The sequence below is a fragment of the Zerene cesonia genome, chromosome 18, assembly GCF_012273895.1.
Source record: "Zerene cesonia ecotype Mississippi chromosome 18, Zerene_cesonia_1.1, whole genome shotgun sequence".
NCBI classification, from domain to species: Eukaryota; Metazoa; Arthropoda; class Insecta; order Lepidoptera; family Pieridae; genus Zerene; species Zerene cesonia.
The window spans coordinates 3,904,413-3,926,148 of record NC_052119.1 but is presented as its reverse complement, the minus strand read 5'-3'; the positions used below and the strand labels follow the sequence as shown (position 1 = coordinate 3,926,148).

The 21,736-nt window shown below is 32.2% G+C and overlaps 1 protein-coding gene across 2 annotated transcripts in view; it reads left to right on the top strand.

The window, feature by feature from the left end:
• Positions 1-21,736, top strand: part of LOC119833988 (muscarinic acetylcholine receptor DM1) — a 48,507-nt gene that overhangs the window by 23,456 nt on the left and 3,315 nt on the right. The window contains exons 2-3 of one of the 2 annotated variants that reach the window (XM_038358253.1): positions 7,667-8,472; positions 20,292-20,397. In XM_038358253.1, coding sequence (XP_038214181.1) covers positions 7,736-8,472; positions 20,292-20,397 — 843 coding nt within the window. In that variant the 5' untranslated portion in view covers positions 7,667-7,735. Of the gene's footprint in view, positions 1-7,663; positions 8,473-20,291; positions 20,398-21,736 lie in introns of both variants that reach the window. The other variant, XM_038358252.1, reaches the window with a different exon arrangement.

Genomic DNA, 21,736 nt, shown 5'->3' with positions numbered 1-21,736 from the left:
TTGGTAGAATTAATTAAATTCATATTTACATATACATACATGGTAATTTAATAGGTATAACGAATGAAAAATACAGACATAAGTACTAAATTAGTATATATATTTATAATTTATGTAAAAAAAACTTTGTACTAACAAACTTTATATTAAAATATAATATAAGGATAAGATTACATTAAGTTTAAGAAGGGGTTTAAAAATACGTGAATTACTTCACGAATAAAGAATAACAAATCCTGGAAAATTCTAGAAAAATTGCACGAATTCAAAAGACGTGTCTAACGAGAATTCACACGTTCCAATAATTTTTGTATGAAATTTTCTAAACCGATTTCTATGAAGCAATATGCACAGAAAAGATATACGGTAATATTTGATCAAAGTACAGCTCGATGTGCAGAATTTTGAGATAATTCCAAGATATAGTTACAGTAGGTAGTGTGTAAGTTCAATTTGTAGTGTTTTTACTTTTAAAATATGGAGCAGAATGCTCTCAAATAGTTTTAAATGGATAAAATTTAAAGCTTACATATTTAAAGTGGAATTTCTGACTGGGCATGGTTTAAAAGATTAGCAGATATTCATAAGTGTTTCTCTCCAAATTGGTTTACGTGTGGAGCAACTCGCAGAAGCTCGTTAGATAATTTTTGTGTTTTATGGTAGTATGGTGCCATATCACATTTCCGCTACCTGCAGAAAGGTGCCTATTTCTGGATTATATATAACTCTAGACGATTTAGATATCTCGTGCTAAATAAGTTATAAAGCATTCGGTAGATTGGTGCAATAAAAACTACATTGCATGCATTTTAAAATACAACCAGATGTGATGAAAAATTTTGATCATGTGAGCCACCAACATAATTATCGCAATTTATCCGGGTTTTCCACAACATTTTATACAACAATAGCATTTAAAATGTTACTCCTTAACGTCGATCGTCTGTGCTATAATGGTTTTATCCCGCTGCGAACGGGCCCATTCAAGACTCCGTTTTCATTGCACTTTCAAATATATTTTCTTCAAAGCATTTGCCCACTGCCAACTTTAGCGAGAAATATCACTTGTGGTAAAAACGTAATGCTGTACACATATAGGTTATGGATTATTTACAAGCGCTGTCAAAGTGGCTTTAAAATAAGAAACTTGTATGTTATGTGTCAAAAATTTATGTTATCTGTGGTTATATGTAGATAATTTTTTTTTCAGTTATTATAATATATTCATCGATGAAGTACTTGTTTTACATTATGAATATGATCATTTTCGTTCGCAGTGGGCAACCTGCGTTGTTTTTCAAAAATATGTTCTTGTAAAACAGGTCATAAAAATCATTCTAGAAAAAGCAATATGAGCACGCTACTGTATTTAGTTGTACTAGAATACAGATGCACCAGATGTGATGGAACACTTGGTTTTTATTCAGAAGTGCTCGCGGGATATGCAGTGTCACGCCTGTGAAATATTACTGTATAAGTTCAAACATATATTTTAGAAAAGAAAGGCGTAACTTTAAGTTCTTGTATTTCTGAGTCGGAGTTTGAATAGTGTGTGTATTTTTAGATATATGGAGATGTTTATTAGACCTACACTGAGACTAAGAATTCCTTTTAACACAAATGATTAATATTCAGCAAGTCTGAGTCTCAGACTCTGAAGAGAAATATTTAATGGATTCTTTGCATTTAACGTGGTGTATGACAGAACAAGAGTTCCAAATGTTTCATCTCTTTCAATATTATTTAGATCATTGGCAAAATTTCTCGGTATTCCTTATAAGTATAGAACGAATTCTAATCCAATGGTGTGTAATTTTTATAAAATTTGAGTATTAAAAAGCCTTTTGGAACGAAATTCCGATGAACTAATAAATATTGAAATTTGTGAAGGCTCTCCTACCCGATTGAAAACAATGATTGTATACTTGGGTATTCTCAGTATCGTTTCTTTGTTTCACTATCTTCGTTCTACGAATACATCTTGGATAGCTACTAGGCGTGTTTTTGACTTATAAGACATGATGGTGTCCATAAAGTGATATTGAATTTCTTAAAGTTTCGGCAAACGGAATTGGAATTGCTCGCATCTTTCCGGGATCTTAAATAAGCCCCTTTTGTGCAGCTATTTCAAAGGCTGGCTTTTGAATATTCAGCATCGCGAAGTTACATAAATTGTACATTTTGATTTTGGCAAAGGGTATCGGAACGCAGCTGTTCCTACTGTTTTGTTAATTAAATTACCTCTGTGCTTTCTACAATCATACTAGTGAACGTAAGAATTTGTTGCCTGGTTGTTTATTAATTTTTATGGAACTATAGTATTAATACTTCACAGTTAAGCTGAAATGTAACTTGTAAAAATGTCACAGGATAATTTTTATTTTAGGGTAAATTAGGGGTTTAACGAAACGAATTTTAATAAAATGTTTTTCTTATTAATATACATTTTTTTAATACTTAAATCATTGGTATAAATGAGCTCGAATCTCCCCACAGAGAAATCGTAATAGATACTTGACACCAACCTACTATGCGATGAAATTTCTTACTCGACCTGAACTGTGAACGATATTAATTCGCTTTGTTTGTTCACTAACTGCTACACTAGCTCTGGAAAATTCAAATCCTGCTTATCTCATATTATAATGACATAAATTGCTTGTTCTTGATTTACCTTTAAAACTTTTAAAATGAAATGGCTAAAACTTGGTATGTACATAGATGATATATATAAAAATTCACTGACTATATATAAAAATTCTGGTACATAGTGATAATTCGTCTTGATATCGTTACCTAGCCATCGAAAGAAATAAAAAATGTGAAAGAAAAGTTTTTACAGATAATTAAGATTTTTTAATACCCATAATCGTAATAAAGACAGGGCCACGACTCCAACCCACGCTCTTCAATTCGTTTCATTTCCTTCTTTATTACAAACCGCTGAATGTAATAAGGATCCTCGTTTCAGTATGAGGAAAATATTATAATTTATTTCGTGTTAAATTTGTAGTGCGCTGGCGAAGTTCCTATTTTTAATATCTGTCTTATTATTCTAAGGACTTACGCTTTAAATGTGTCCATATTGACTGAATAAATACATCCTCTGCTTTTTAAGAATTTTAAGATTCGAAAGTTATTTAAATTATCGAAAGTTCAATTCAGTTTCCACAAATTGTAAGTGGAATTGTGAATTTTTAATTTACTAGAATATGTAAGGAGTCAATAATTCAATCTGAATAAATTTTCATTTAATTAGCCACATCCACGAAACCTTAAGCAGATATAGATTAAAACGAAGACTTCCAAATACAAGATTTTTCAGAGTTAAGTTTATTATCAACTCGACCACAATGCAAAGTTTGTCGAATCAATTCCGGTTATTAAGTAAACAATATTAAATGAAATTAAGATTCTGTGAAACTAATTTATGTTCGAGCAATTTTCGCACAGACCGGTCGTCAGAATCAAACAAATTTGAGTCTTATTTTAAGGGGAACGTAGTCTATGAAACTTTGCCTATATTTTATGCTAATGCAGTTTGAGAAAATGGGACATTTGTTCAAAGTTTGCTCCAATGCTCAGATTAAAATATTAAAGTTAAATAGCACTTTGTTTAAGCGACGTACATTATTGAGTCTATTTACACAGCATTAGTATGGCAACATTTTATTGAGTCGGTCCAAAAGGATATGACATAAGGATTTAGTCCTTAAGGAACAACTGTTAGTATATCAGATTTGCCTGTGCTAAAGCATGTGCTTTATATTTCTGAGGGACACGGGTCTTTGCCTTTATGCGATTATATTCCCTATATTGTATGCATAATGCAGAATCTCTTTGGTCAAAGCTAAAATTTAACACTCTCTGTTTATGGTTTTAACAACTATTTATTTGAAATAATCTAAATACAATGAAACGTAATGTTTCATAACGTTGTCTTTCGCTCCCACCATGTGTAAACATACTAAGTTAGGTACATAAAATCTCAGAAGTTATCGGCTTACTTGGCATAATTCCAATGTTCTCGCAGCTAATAACACCTCGTAATTAATCATTGGATGCCACTACGGATAGCACGATAATGTAAATTGTTTAATTATATTAATTAATGTGTTTGCGAAATCAGAAAAAATAACTGCTATGTTATCTAAAGAAAATCTTTTCAACGACAATACAACGTGTTTCAATTAATTAATAGAAAATTGTCTTTCCACCCCGGCTCCGCCCGCGTAGTCTTAGGAAAGAAAATAAACCCGGGGCTTTACCCGTATAAGTCTCATTCTCATTGAATATCCGGGATAAAAACTATCCTATGTCCTTTCTTGGGTCTCAATCATGCTAATTTAATACCAATCGGTTCAGTGGCTTGGGCATGAAGAAGAGACAGATAAAGTTGGTCTCGCATTTCTAATATTAGTAGGAAAATCGAAAAAGCGCTATCACTTTGACATTGAGATTTATCATTAAATAATCGATTCAATCAAAACCATGTACATCGCCTTATGTTTGTAACATTATTTATATAGCATATCAAAATATTAAACTCTAGTATTTTTGTATGTGGAATGCAAAATATATTATAGTTGAGAAATTTTGAAAGAATAGAAAAAATTTGATCACGAGGCAGGAGTGCTACGGTTAGGCAAGAAACGCAGGTTCGTATCCTGCCTCGTGATCAAATTTTTTCTATTCTTTCAAAATTTCTCATTTATAAAGCTATAAAACTAAAAATTAAATATATTATAGTTACTTAAAGATTTACATTTATACAGAATTTGGGATTTTTTCATTTCCGTTCTCAATCTTTTTATTTTATGACATAATGATATGTTATACTATATTTATATTATATATTCTGCCCTTTTTGAGAAGGCCTGCTCACTAGGAAGGGGATATGACAGCTATTGTGTTTTAAAAATGAACATTTTCCTTTGTTGTTTTTGACACGGCAGTATTTATCAAGATTAACTTTTATCGCTCGCTCTGAGGGCTGTTCAGGAGAAATCGCTTTTTGTATAAATTTAAAGACACAACAATTAGTTTTTATTTTTAATAAATGTTTATTATTTGTGTCATTTTAGTAATCCTTGACGCGTCGTTTATGTACAAAGGAGTTAAAACAATATAAAATATAAGCATAAACTAATATAAAAGCGGTGGAAAGGCATTATGATCTGCAATTAGGGCTAACGGCCTTTTATTTATAGCAAGATGGCGCCATAATCTATTTCAATGCGGGGAGAGGTCCTTTGATCGGCAGAGCGTTGTTTTTTCAGGCTTCATAGCACCATGCGACCTTCCTGAAAATGGTTGTTTAATGACAATAATTTATTTTCAGAGCCATGTAACTGGCCTTTTATATTTTTACAATGTACGTATTATTTCAGTTTTAAACGATTTTGAATGGCAATGGCAAGCGCTATTATTGAATTCTAGGTAACAGATATATTCATTTTACATGTCTGCAATGAATATGGAACTTTATGTCAGCTTATTTCTGGTAAAGAGATAAAACATTAACATAAAATTAAGTGTGCCTACTCTCTTGTGTCCGTTTGCCCTAAATCTTTACACTTAATAATATAATTGGAATAGGTTATGTTCATTTTTTGAATTATAAAGGAAAATAACTAGAATACATATCTAGATGAAAGACTCGAGGTTATTTATATAGGTATTTGATTTATAATACCAAATTAGTCATAATATTTTTCCTTTGTTAATAATTACCCAATTTTTTTCCCAATTTTCTTTTATTAATGCATTTATTATGGTCATACGTCATGTACATATATAATCTCTAACGAAATACTAACGCGATGAATAACATTTTTGTCCATTTGAATTCGGTCAAATGCCAATCGACCTGGATAAATACCGCAGCACGGTTATTGCATTGGATCGGCATTCCTAATTCGAAGACATTCTGACCCCAGCTATTCATAATTAACGTGTGAATTATCGTTTCGATATTGTTATTTGTTTAACGTGCTCACTGCTCACTGAATATTATTTGTGATCGTCATTTTAGTTACGCTATTATCATTTAATGTTTAATTTTATGTAATATCTGCTATGAGACCTTGCTAAAGTTGTATTTCAGATAAAGATCCTACCTACTAATATTATAAATGCGAATGTTTGTAAGGATGTGTGTGTGTTTGTTGCTCTTTCACGCAAAAACTACTGAACCGACTGCAATGAAATTTTGTACGTAGACAGCTGGACAACTGGAATAACATATAGGCAACTTTTTATCCCGATATTCCTACGGGATACGGACCTACGCGGGTGAAACCGCGGGGCGCAGCTAGTAGTCTATATGTTAGTCCAGAAGATATTATCAACAACTAGACGATTACAAAGGCTTCTTTTATATACATTGAAATGTAGTGTAAATAGTTGTAGTTGTATCTATGATATATAGGTATAGTTGATAGTTGATGTCATGTTTAGGATAATCAATATATCAACATCTGTACGCACTGATATTTATGTATTCATCTTTACTAATAGCACAGATAACAAAATACTGTACTAGCTTATGGTATAAAGCTGTAGCGTTTGTTTGTTTGAACGCGCAAATCTCAGGAACTGCTGCACCGATTTAAAAAATTCTTTCCTCGATATGTACGTGATCCTGGAGTACTATAGGCAAATACATATACCACGGGTGAAACCGGGTGGATCGCTTGATTCGATGTAAATTAATGGGTAGATGTTTCAAATTTATTCTATATAATTTTAATGTACAATCGAGATCAAGTCTAGGTTTTAGAAGCATTATTAGAATTTATAAAATATTAGATGCTTAGTTTAAATAAACTGTATAACTGTTTATCAAAATCGAATTGTTTAAAAATCCTTAATAAAGCGTTCCTTTCTTTATTGATAGTGTATACCAGAGGCAATTGGATCGTCTATATAGATTGGGTGTCACCTTTCCATGTCATAGTTTGATCGATAGACCCCATAATATTTAAGATATCGAGTGTACATGTTGGAGTTAGTATTTGACGTTCATTTTTTTAGTACCAGAATTAAAATAAATGTTTTGTACATATAAAGTCACCAACGTCCATAGGAGGGAGGTAGCACTACAGGTTCTAAAATAGGACTAAATGACATCAAATCAAACGATTGAAAACCCACGGAATTATTGAGTGACCAAACAATAAAAAAAAACAGTCAGTTTAGAACCTCCATCGTTTAGGGAAGGTCGGTTAAAATAAAAAAAAAGCGTTCTACTTGGGTAACGCCATCTACATAAAGACAAGCAAGCGATGTATTGATTTAACAACTGTTGTTACAGAATCCGTTTTGTACTGAAATATTGTTAGATTAGTTACGTAAGTTTGACGTGTGGATGTAGTTGTGTATGTATCTGTACTAAATTCATGAATGTGTGCTATTTATTATTATCAATGTAAGGGACAACGTTGACCATAAACGTACGTTACTTGCGTATATTACTTAGTACGTAAGTAAATTAATGAATTAAAGAAAATAATAGCCTATTTATCACTTTATTTATTATTAGATGAACGTTCCATTCCCGATTTAGGATGTGCCTGGAAAAATGTTTTTTTTATACGTGTTCTGTCTCAAAGAACGAAAGTATAAAGTTTCTTCTATATTTAACATAAGCGTTATTGTTCAGCAGGTGTGCCCATTGACGGTGGGCGTACGAGCCGCGGCGGAGCGGGGGCCGTCGGCTCGCCGAGTTGACGACATGCTCATCGCTTCCAACGACACAGCCAACCTATCAGACCTGGCGCTCGGCCCCGACCTCCCCACCAGCCCCTACAGCCTCGTCCAGAAGATCATCATCGCAATAATCGCCAGCGTCCTCTCCGTACTCACCGTCGTCGGCAACTCCTTGGTCATGATCAGCTTCAAGATCGACAAGCAGTTGCAGACGATCAGCAATTACTTCCTCTTCTCGCTGGCGGTCGCTGACTTCGCTGTTGGCTTGATATCGATGCCCCTATTCACAATGTTCACCATCTACGGCTATTGGCCGCTAGGTCCACACGTCTGCGACACCTGGCTCGCGTTAGACTATCTCGCGTCAAACGCATCAGTGCTAAACCTTCTTATTATAAGTTTCGATAGGTACTTCAGTGTTACGAGACCGTTAACGTATAGAGCTAAAAGGACTACACGTCGCGCTACGGTTATGATCGGGGGTGCATGGGGATTCAGCTTATTACTGTGGCCACCGTGGATTTACGCCTGGCCGTATATAGACGGTGAGAGGAAAGTGCCGCCAAATGAGTGTTATATTCAGTTTATAGAGACTAATCAGTTCATTACATTCGGGACGGCTATCGCGGCGTTTTATGTGCCAGTGACAGTTATGTGTATATTATATTACAAGATTTGGAGAGAGACAAAAAAGAGACAGAAAGATCTTCCAAATCTTCAAGGCGGGAAGAAACACGACTCGTCGAAAAGATCAAATTCTAGGTAAGTTTTTGAAAGTTTTATCATTAATGGCTAATACTGTTATTATTAAAAGTTCTTCTTATTTGTTATTTATTTTGTAAAGTAATTAGAGTTTAAAACTTTATATTTGTATCTTGAGTAATTAATTACTTACGCTTTAGCGTCAGTATGTGAGGAAATTTAAACCTCAGGCGTTTTCAAAGACTTGTAACTTTGTTGTAAAATCGGTTTTGGATGAACTGCGTACTTCGTGCTTCGTTTTCATCAACCCTTTCTTGTTTAACTTCAATACAACATGTTTGAATTAATTACTGCTTTGTTTATTCATGATTGAAGCGTATAAAAATGTTGGTACTACAACTTTGTTATGATTCTGCGAAAGAAATGAAAATTTATTCTCGTTGAAAGTTTTTGTATCAGTACAAGTGATTTTGGACCTACCCAGCTTTCATTACAGTACTTTTTGCATAAGCGCATTGAAGAGAATTTTTCGCTCTATTTCAAAGGCTGTCTCCGCCCCACGCTTGTAAAGACCAAATGATGACATTCTTCTAACTTGCCATAAAGCAACTTCTTAACTTTTCCCTATTCCATTTTATAACTTCGGTCTACGAGAATTGGACACTGAAAGCCCATAAAATTTATTTTATAATCATTGAATGCTTCTGTTGAACGTCGTAGTTCCATTTAAAAGTTTATTATTTATGGTTTTTGCTTATTTTCAATCGACTTTAAAAGGTAGGAAATTATTAATTACATATTCTATGAGAATTCAAGTTCATTTAAAAAATGTATTAGTGTTAATTAAGACTAAGTATTGAACATGAAGTATTTGAAGTTTTAAACATTTAACATATCCACTTTTCACCATCCGTAGATCATCGAAATGATCATTTGTTTCCTTTTTAATTGTTTCACAATTCTGTTCGTTGTCGTTCGAATTTTCATCGATCTAATGAGTTGCTGTCGTTATCATTCGTTATACAACCACTCGAATGGATGCATATTAATTCGAATCGATACTCGGTTCCAATTCGATTGAAAAGGGAATTATCAAGATAGCGCTCAGTTGCGGACGCATTAATTGGCGCTCTATTAGCATGTCAAAGAGTGTTTTTATAGTATTTTAATTAGAACCCGAAATTACATTCACGTCCAATTAGAATTTGTGGAATTCTAAACGTACTCTATCACTATTTGGCGGGAATGGCGCTCGAAAAACGTGGAGAACGTCCTGTTTCAAATTTTCCAACAAATAAACATTTAATTTTTTTATCTTTTACTAGGTTAGGCTAGTATTTATTTACTTATATAAAATTTGTATTAAAAAACGTAGCAATATTAAAGATACGTTCTGCTTATTATCTTACAACACGACAAACAAAGTTAAACGAAGAACTGGTATGGAAAATTATGTTACTGAAAAAATTTGATCACGAGGCTGGATTCGAACCTGCGTTTCTTGCCTAACCGTAGCAACGCCTAGGCTCTCGGCCACCCGTGATCCTCGCAGGTTCGAATCCTGCCTCGTGATCAAATTTTTTCTATTCTTTCAAAATTTCTCATTTATATAAAGCATTTCAATGCTATAAAACTAAAAATTAAATTATGTTACTTTTGATTCCCTCATATAAAAATTATTTAATTGCTTTGAATATGAACTTCCTTGTGAATAACAAGAACCTATTACGTTGTAGGTCGTTTTTCCTACTTCTTTCTTGCTACACTGTCTATTTTATTTAATTGACAGTCATTCCTAGACTGAATAAATATGATATTATTATTATTATTCCGTGACACACTAAAGCCTGTGGCTGTATAATAAATTGAAGTGAACATTTTTACTCGAAAAAGATTATTTTTATTGGATTTTTTTATAATTTAGTGTATAAACAATGTAGTGTGAATATTATCAAAGAATTTCTATCTTAATTTCAATTCAAAACCTGAACTCAGAAGTTGAAAAAAAACTATTTTACAAAATATAATAATTTTGGAACATTTGTAGATATATTAATTTGAATACAAAAGATCGAGAAACGTTTAACCGCGTTGTCATTTAAAATGTTTCGAATGTAAACGAAAAATTCCCAAACGACTATCTTTTATCTCTGCACAGATCTAATAAAAATACCTTAGAGCTCTTAAAAATTTCACCGACAACGCTTCACCTGAGCGTCACCCCCTCGTTCCACCCTAGCCTCAGGCAAATAGGGTTGCTATTATAATGACAAATTATTTTAAAAGTTTACCGCTCGATCTTTAAAAAGTTCCATTTTGGTCAGTTAATAAGTAATTAGTGTTAAAAATCTTTAAATTTTTTGCTTTAAGCCAATGTAGTCTAAACATTGATGACGTTTCGTTCAGTTCAGATAAAGCATTCGCTTTCAAACCAGCTGACAAAAAACGATTTAATTTTGTGAAAGAAATGTATCTAGGATATTGTGTAGCTTTTATCCGGTTTAAGTTTTACTACAAAAATAGTGTAGACGGTAATTTACAAACCCTCGACAACCCTATGAAGGCTTTTACTACGAAAGACATTACTTCAAGATGCGGGCAAGATTTACGCTCTAACGAATCTAAGTTGATGCAGGCATTTATTTAACGTGCGCCTTCGTAAATCTCCTTCAATTGTCTTGTTTTCTCTTGCTTTGTTCTTGTTTTAGCACGGCAATCACTTGATTAATCTCATTTAACAATGCCCTGCTTACAACTTTTAAGTAGGTTATCGTTGTATTTTTTTTTTCTTCTAGTTTGTTTTTCGGTACGTAATTTCATGAGACGATGATAAATGATGTACAATTTACAATTTTTTGTTTTCTTATCTTTATTAAGTCAAGTCCAGATTATATTTTGTCAATAAAATAATCTTAAACTTCGATATTATTTAGAAATTAAAAACTTTTTAAGGGGTCGTCCATTAATCACGTGAGGCTCGAAAGGGGGGGGGGGGGTTTCGGAGAAAATCACGATATATCACAAGGGGTAGGGGTGTGCACTAAGATATTACGTGTATTTATTTTTTCGTGAAACGCGCGATTTTTAAACCGAAAAGCGGCTTGTAGTGTGGGTTTGACTCGCCGTTGCTAGGCAATATATATTTTTTGCATGATTACACTATTCCTTAAATATCATTTTTATGCCAGTCAAAAACAACCTGCAACCTTTCTGTCTAGACATTTTATCATGGTCCTTAATTTTCTAGAATAATTAATTAGATTTTTACCTGTATTTGAAGATACCATTTCAAATATTTTTAAGATTCTTTGTAGGTACTAAAAAATATACGTGATTTTGGTTGAGGGGGAGGGGGGGTAATCTTAAACCTCACCACGTATCACCAAGGGGGAGGGTGGGTTAAAAAATGCTAAAAAAAACATCACGTGATTAATGGACGGCCCCTAACGGATTTTAAACGCGATTTATTCATTATATTATTAACCCGACGTTTCGAACACTTTACAGCGAGCGTGGTCACGGGGTGACTGAATTCTGAATTCGATACTATTTTTTTTTTAATGGAGCTAAGACAAATAGGAGACATTAAACAATTAAGAATGTTATATTATTATTTCAATAAATAGATTTTCTTATATGAAGACGTATTTTTAATAATAATAATGATTCTTATATCACACATGCAAGTATCAGACCATATACTTTTTCTTATAAGAATCTTTAATTATTGTCTAGACTAAAGACTTTTTGAAAACTAGAAAAGTTTTTAAATAGTACTCATTTAAATACCTGTGTATGCTTTAAAATATTTATTTCCATAAAAAGAGGAAAATATTTGCTTCCTTAATTGCGAGATGGGACGGTGTTTGTAATTTTTAATTAAAATTCCGTCAAGAGTCTTAACAGAATTACAATTAATTTAACGGCTGGAAATTCTGTATAAAATAGACACTTGTATGTATGAACTGTTAACAAATTTATAAGTGAATTTTGTGACGATAAGTTTTGTAACTTTTGAAAATATAGCATATAAAATAACGAAGAAAGATTTTATAGATTCAGTTGTAATAATTTTTTTTTTCAGAGTACGCAAAAGATGGATGTATAAAATAAGTTTGTGCAGGTCAAAAATAATATAGCTACTCACTCAATTTAAACTTTACATGAACAATAGTCTAATTTTTGGTACATATCACGCACAGTCAGTTATTCGTCTTATCAAAGTCATATTTTCGCATAAAAATGTGTCAAAATTACGTTATTGGTAATACCTATCATACGCCAAAACGTTTATCAAGGCATAAAATATATTAGATAGAGTTTAATAAATAGCACCTGATATTTTAATCAAAATGTCTGCACAAGTTTATTCAGGCCATATTCTATGACACGCATTTAGCATTTTTGCAGCATAGGTAATATTGACGGCATTCTGAGCAATATTGCTTTTCAAGAATGTAAATAAAACGCGTTGTCGTATCTTTGCGTTCAACTAGGCATTATAGTCTTTATGTTTAAAGCGATTTGGGATTACTTTTATGTGGATGGATTGGATTATTAATCTACTGATGTTGGTACTTAAGATTTCCTGTATTTAGTTCCCGTATTTATAATTATGCATTACTATCGTATCTTCCACCTTCAAAGAGCTTCATGAATTTGTTATAAGGATTTCACCGTCACACAAATGTGCTATATAGCACTAATATCAAGTATAATATATTAATTGAACATAAAATTAAAAAATACGCCAACAATTCTGTTCACAGATTTTTTCTAATTTAATTTTTTTTAATAAAAAAAGGCTTGGTTTTATATATACTGCCATAAATTATTAAACTATAACATACATCTGATTGATGAATTCGTATTTAAAACTATCGTTTATAACATATCAAGCACATTCAATACCTTTTTATATTACAAATATTGAACGTCAGCATTCAGCATCACCGATGCGTATCTGCGGTATATTGATAGCTGGTAATTGTTAATGCAATGTACTCTGATTTAACATTACTTCCGCAATATAGCGAAACCTAATTAATTAGTGGTATCCGCGAGTTGCCATCAATAAACTGTCGCCGTGGACGGTACAACAACACCGATTCGTCTCTGTCACTGCATCTCTTCACTGTAAACAACATTATATATTGCAGTTCAGCTAGATATATAATTAATTAAAAAAGCGTAACACTACAAAAGCCCGAAAAGTTATCGTAATTGCCAGACAGATTGACGATACAATTTTTTGTTATAGAGTCCTAATTATACTGATGAAGTATGAAGTCCGATTTGGGCATATTTTTTAAATTTACATTGCAGACTTAAATATGACATCCATTTCAAAATACTTGAAATATAATGTAAATATAACCTCACATAACAGTAGTTGGTTATGAGCATTTACTATGTGATTATTCTCTTTCATTTTATCAGAATCAGATAATCGACGCCATATTTGCTAAGTAAATCTAAATTTCTTGTTCATATTAGAAATTATAACTGCCCGAAAGCATCTAATCGATTTGGTATAGAATTTCCACAACATATTCACATAGGATAAGGATAAAGACGACATTAAAGAAGATAATTTTTTAATCATACGCTCTATGAATATCCTTAGAAATGAAAGGCGGCTGCTTGCCAAAACATTACTATTATGACGCATCGTAAAATGCTGATTTACGTAGTTGATGTGTTGGGATGTTGAAGATCCTACTCAGCTTTTGTGTCAAAGGTTAATCACCGTTACTTCAATTATTTAACACATTTGTGTAGTTTGAACTTAATCAAATATGATCAAATGAGTACAATTTGCTTATATTTATAACTGAAATATTGCACTTTTTCTTTATTACCAGCTTAAAGCATATATGCTACATAAAATATCATATATATGCTAATAACAATATAGAGCTGAAGAGCTTGTTTGAACGCGCTATTGACAAGAACTATTAAACCAATTTCAAAAATTCTTTTGAAATATTCTATCTATACTCCTAAAAAGGTTTACATTCATTGAGCAAAATATACAGAACTTTGTCTAACTAACAAAAAACAGTCGACATTTCGCAAATTCCGACATTTTCTTAACATCCATATTGCGTTCAAAGAACTTGCAACGGTATATAATTATTGTTATCTACATAAAACTTTAATGATGAACATTATAAATGCCACTCCACGTTTGGAGAACCTTTCCTAAGACTGGGTGGACGTTGATAAATTATCATTGGAACTTCCTCGACGAAGCGATTAAAATTACTTGCAGTGGCGTCTGATTATTTCCTGATATGATTTATGGGTCGGTCAATTGAATTTTGATGTGAGTGACAAATTTTAAAGTAATAACGCGTTTGGAGGCAGTCTATAAGCAATATTTAGAGGCAGTGTTGAAGATCTTTCAGATTTTTAGAATAAACACACAAAATGTCGTATTGTGGAAATTTAGTTATCTTTAACTGCACTTTTTTTCTGGAAATTTAACGCCAATTAGTCAACTATTACATTACCTTGTTTATAATAATGCCCAATCTTAATATATAAAATTCTCGTGTCACAGTTTTCGTTGCCATACTCCTCCGAAACGGCTTGACCGATTTTGATGAAATTTTTTGTGCTTATCCTGTATCTATGAGAATCGGCCAACATCTATTTTTCATCCCCCTAAACGATAAGAGTAAGGCAGAACAGCGTTTGCCGGGTGCAGCTAGTTTCGTATAAAAATGTTAACAGTAATAACTGGTGTTGCTTGTCCCATCATATTTGCAAGGGAATCTTGTGCAAATATATTAATACATTTTATGTAAAAACAGATTCTTAATAATTATTTTCTCTTTTATTAAATTTTTATGGTATTGAGATAGAAATTATTTCCAAGAAATACTTTGTATAAGAGCGTACAGAAACCATTAGCGTTTGGATGTTGCAGGAATAATAATTTATTTTATGAGGTTAAATTTTATAAGTTATTTATTCTGAAATTTTTTATGCTCAATTTTAAAATGCTATAAAGTTAAAATAGTTTTCCTAACCAAAACACTGAATAGAGAAAAAGTTGTTTATACGGTATAAGATCTGAGTATCTTTTAATTTATGTAAATGTTTATTAACTTAATAAATCAAGGTAAAGTTTTTATATGAATGTATAGGTTCCTACTAGTAAAACTCACATTTTCTATTCTTTTAAATATATACTACCGAATCTATACTTCAACTACCGACTACAATTGAATATCTCCATAGTCCTCTGGGCATTAGATAGTCATTTGTGTCACATTGAAGAGAAATGGAGCACAGACTTTTCATTTACTAGTAACACAACAGCAGACATACCATTGGCAATTGTATTGAATTCAATCCGCGTTAGAACTGTCATCGGAGATAGTATCTCCCTTCGGAAAGGCATGAGAGACAGAACTATACAAAGTGTGTAAGAGTGAAGGAAAGGACGTCTGTTATTGTGTTTCGCTTCGATTGTAACTTTGCATGCGGAAACCTTTTGTTCAATACACGCGCGGGCTTTGGATAGTTTCATTCTATGATTTGTTTGTAACAATTGATCTAACTGCGCTTAAGAGGCCTTATTTAAGAGTTCAATTTACCTGTAACTTTTGTGTTGTACTTATATCGTATTTGATAATTGTATATGATTTTAATGAATGGTTTAAATAAGTTTTTTGTAAATCAATAATGTCTTTTATTAACAATCAAAAATATCTCCATAAACATTGTGGTCAAGAGGAGAAAAATGACTGAGTTTGAAAGGGTTATCTTTTTTCATATATTAATGTAATAAACCAATATCTCTCATATTAATCAGAAAAGTCTTTATTTACTACTTACTATACTTAATTATTTACGGGTGAGACATTCAAGAGACTCAAAATATTATTAGGGCTTCATGCTGTGATGCTTACATAAATTTTAATCAACATGTTAATTTGCATCAGGCATTTTTTTATTTTATGTCATAGCGGGCAGCTGAGCTGGTGGTTCGCCTGATGGTAAGCGATCACCACCGCCCATAAACATTCGCAAAGGTAGTAGTACCTCTGTGAATGCGCTGCCCGCTTTTATGGGGTAAGGAAAAAGGAAAGGATTAACGACTGGAAAGAAGGAATGGACTAGGTCGGGTAAGGAAAAGGAAACGGGCCTCCGAACATTTTCCTATACAAATTTAAACCCAAAAAATTGATCATGTAAACATGAATAATTGTGTTTATAAATAGAAATTTTTCATGTTTATCGATTTGGAAGATCAGTTCTACCCTGAAGAATTGGCAAGACACACATAGTAGCATAATAAAACAAAAATATCTGATTTATTAATTATTTCTTAACATTTTTTTGAACTGATCGTTCTGTCATGTATATAGCATATAATTCTCTGCTTGCGTATACATATAACATTCCTTTATTAGCAAGCTTAAAGTTAGATAGTCCTCTAGAGATAGTTATCGTAGAACTGCCGCAGCTAAAATTTAACACTTGTAATTAGTTTGCCAACGCTACCTACTAAGTACTTAAACATCAAATTAAGCGATGTATAGCTGTATAAAATATTACGAACAAGAGTCTTTGAAAAATATTTACTAAAGGTCATTTAACCTAAATATTGAGTTGAGCAAAGCGATTTTGTGAAGTCGTAATGGCTCATATCATAGTCCCTCGTGGTAACCGAATCCCGTCTCTGCGCTGCAATCCTAAACTTGACTATGCGGAGGCTATTTCCTTCCCTATTGTTGGGCTCTCTAAGTTTGTTTTAGTTCGAATATCTCCACTGGTGATATGAAAAGTGCTGTTTTTACAGGCGACCGGGCAAAATCTTTTTTCGGATACCGTGATTTGCTTAGTCCGTTTTTATGTTTTGTTCCTGTGAAACTGATCGTTGAGGCTTTGGTAGGCTTTTTCCGGCGGCACGTTTTCATTATTCCCTACAGATGGATGGGTTTGTTCCATGCCTTCATTTTATGTTGACTTTTTTGCATTTGGTAAAATTCCCACAAGATGGATGACGGGCGGTTTTCGTAGTGCTGCCATATATGCGGTATAACCATTACTTTGTATCAGATGATCATATAACGTAATTTTCACGTTTATTTTTGTATACAAAGAAAATTCAGTACTAAAACAAAATTTAATATAGTACTAGTTTTAGCCCCTTAAGTATGCAATACATAATACGCAATTTACAATGTAAAAATCTTTTCGTTGTATGTTTTTCTTGAAATGAGTTGGAATTAATTCTTAAATCCGAATTTATTTGACGTTTATCGCAATACTTTAGATTTATGTATTTGTTGTTTCTAAAAGCGCATCGTAGCGGAATATTCACAAGATTTTGTAATTGGACATTTGCTTTCGAAGCTTGAAATATTATGTTATTAGTATATTAATCCATTTGGTAAAATATTAAAATCTTTGTATTTTGCAGTTTGGCGTGGCGCTATTTGCTGTTCTTATCAATTAAATCTTATTTACCATTTATATAATAATATTTGCATTTGAAATTGAACTTATGCTAATAATTTAGAAATGTAACGTAATAAATGTTAATTTAAATATCTACTTTAACAATACAATTAAATCACGTTACGCACTTTAATTACAGACAGGTAGTGTATGATATTTGCCTATTTATAAAACTACATGTATAAGAAACGAGCCATTGAAGACCCATGAATCTTCATCCATGGATCCAGTCACTTACGAATAGCGTTATACACGGCGAAAAAAACAACCACTGCTGAATAACATTCTTACTAGATGGTAGACAGGTTAGTTAGTTTTTTTTTTTTTTGAAAATTTCAAAGTGGTTGATGTTGTTGTAATTTCTTCATTTAAAACATAATTAAGAAACGTTGAAAATACATCAACAAAATCTGTAAGCTTAGGTTGCATTATCTTGCATAATACAATTAAGATGTTGAAGCTTGCACACAGAACTAATCTGTTGACAATTTAGCCGAGATTATTCCTCTCAACTCTTTAGCGAATGGTGCAAGTTATAAGTTCGTAACGAGTGAAGTCCTGCTTGCTTTACTTGTATTGTGATTATTATTTTAGGCATCCGATATTTCAGTATCATTTACGTTATTTGAAATTCTAATCTATTGATATTTTTTAACTATTATATTCTTCCTAAATACAGTTTTAGTAAACATATCTAACGTAAAGGTTGAGTTTGAGGTTGAGAAAATGCAGTGTTCATTTTTAATTTTTGCTTTATTTGTGTATTTTTATTTGTTTTATTACTTTTATTGTCGTTCGTCAGGTCTAGGGGCCTTTATTTAGTGATTTCTAATAAAATACTTTGCTTATTTTCTCCTTTACATTCTTGTACTAGGTACGTCCTTGTACTACGTACTATTGTTGAAAACGACATTTATCAAAAACCTTCTGATCGTCGAATCATCTTTGATAAACATTAATAAATCATACAATATATGTTTTCAAAATTGTTTTAATTTAATGTAAAACGCATAACTTAAATCTCTTTAATCATAGTTCTAAATCCTGTCTGTTAAGTCGTCCGTCTCCTAAACGCGTGCACTTTGGCACAATGCCAGCTTTTGGTCCACGGGCATTCATCTCACTTTATGAGCCTTTGATTAACCCCTTCGAATATTTGTGATCGAAATATTCGCTTATTTCTTTGCAGCTTTGCATCAGCTACAATTCTTTTCAAATGATAAATGGATAGTATCATACATTTAATATTGTTCTGTATTTTTGAAGAATAAGTGAATATTTATGAGGAAGCAAAGAGAATTCACACGTTTATGTTATATTTATTTTTAGTGCTCTTGTTCTCGTGTTTAAGGATTTAAAAGGTTATTTAACGTGTAATCAATAAATACGTATAAAATATAGAAACATAGGTTTGTCACAATAATAATGTAAATATAAAATTATTAATTAATAACATAAATGTATAATCTGCGTATTGACAAAAATTAAATATTAAAAGGTTTAAAATACCGTATTCTTTGAAGTAAAGTATCAATGCTAACCACTAATTATTAATAGTCATTAAATACAACAAAGCGTGTGTTTATTTATTAATAAAATTGTATAAAACCATGTAGTGTGTAGTTCCAATAATGCTTTAAATAGACGGTGGTTATTTGTATGATTGGTTATACGATATTATTTCAATAATTAATTAGGTATGCCTCAATGATATTTGCATCAATCATGGAATTAGCACTTACTTCTCCATTTAGTGGCAATAATGACTGAACCTAATTCGATTTATGTAATCGATACAATCTAGTAAGTTCCATTGTTGGACGGGGGACGCTGTTTAATTTTGTCGGTTATTATAAATAGAACGTCAACACTTAAATTTTGGGCGGTTTGATATATACGATTAAAAAATAATAATTTCACACAAACAGTTTAACTATTATCATCTATAAATAGTTATTTAAATCCCTTTTAAAATATTTTAATTGATTTTTACGAAGCATCTTTTTAATTTTTATTTTCTACATTCATTTGTTTCATCATTATTTTGAATTAAAAAAAAAAAAACAGCACATAGACAGTATTATTTACGCATTTATAATATTACTAGCAAACCCGGCGAACTCCGTTTCGCCACCAGATGGCTGTATGTAAAAAATCATTTTCCCGCTTTTCTGTTGAAATTTTTCCTGAATTTTCTTTGCTATAAACCTCACGGAGCCCGAGACCTTTCCAACGAATGCAAAACCGTGGAAATCGGTTCGTGCGTTCTGGAGTTATAGCGTCAGGAAGGAAAACCCGACTTATTTTTATATAGTAGAGATAAGTATGCATAGGATGGATTAGTATACTAGTATAGTATTATATTGTCTGTGGTATGGATATCAAGCAATTCTTATGTGCAGTGACGAGACGCGGGAATTAGATGCGCGGGCGCGCTCCGAGTCAGGCGACGCGGACTCCGTGTATCACGTGAGAGGCGCTTTGGACCCAAGGTGGAGAGACTATCAGGTGAGATTATGAAGTTATTAATAAATTACCTGTGCTTATATGTGAAGAAAAAAAATTAAATAGAATTTGTATAATTTCATGTAAGTTTTCGTTTAAGTAGTTTTTTTTGTTTATAAGGTATTTATCAGTAGAAACTTATTGCATTTACATGTTTTTAAAGTACGTTTTATATTAAAAGTTGTGTAAATACACGCAAAAAATATAGTGATATATCCCAATATACAGGAACATTCAAAAATGATACTCGTATCATTAAATCTAACCTTTGTCTATACTAGACCGACATAAATACGAAATAGAGTTTAAAACGGTTGTATTAAACCTCATGTTAACCACTATAACCATTACTGATGGTAAATCTGACTTCTATACAAATATCACAGCGGCAGTACAAAGTTCCGCAGTAAAATGAAACAATATGGCGACAGCGTTCGAGTTGCAATTTGTAACTTAGCGCAAACTTTGACAAGGCTTCTGGTTCTGTGGACTTAACTTTATTGGTTCACTGCAGGAAATTTGCTTATGAGTTTCAGATAACATATGCGAAGGCCAATGTTGAAACTGGACTCGGTATCTGACGATTTTAGTTGCGTATTGCTGGAACAGACGTGGTGTTAGTTATACCATGATAGTGAATTGCGCGCTTCTTGCAAATTGGACGACACGTTATAAGAAATTGTTAAAGATTATGTAATTATTGGGCTTCTAGTAGGTTTATACTTTCATATTGCACACGATATACAAAAAAAAAAAATATTAACCCTTAAACATATTTCATTTTATTATTTAACTCTATGTATCCCACACACGTAAGATATTTTTATCTACAACGTAATAATTTTTCAAGCTTCAATATCAATATCTCATGGAACCAAGTATCGTTGTTGAGAAGGAATAGCTTACGTACGGCCATCATAGCTTATCGTACTTTAGCAGTGCTCAATTTTGTCGCCATAGTCGAGTTAACGACATCAGAATTTCGTTCCTTCCACTTACTTATAATACATATTTAGACTTCACTAAAATATCCTTCTTGATATCTCATTTACATTCTATTATTGAGATCTATAAATGAGAAATATATTTTAATAATTTTACTCTTAAATTTGAACTATTGTAGAATTTCTGTTTAAATAAGACTGAAATTACTGCAAGCTTAAAATAGGTTTACGTAATAGGTTAAACGTAAATACGGTAAACAAGGTAATAAAATTTTAATGACAAATTTCGCACTGAAAGCTTCATTGTTTAAACAGCACCGCAATTGATGTTAAAACAGTTATAATGACGGTTTAATTGTATATGCAAATCAATTACAATCGCTTACACTGTTCCGTAT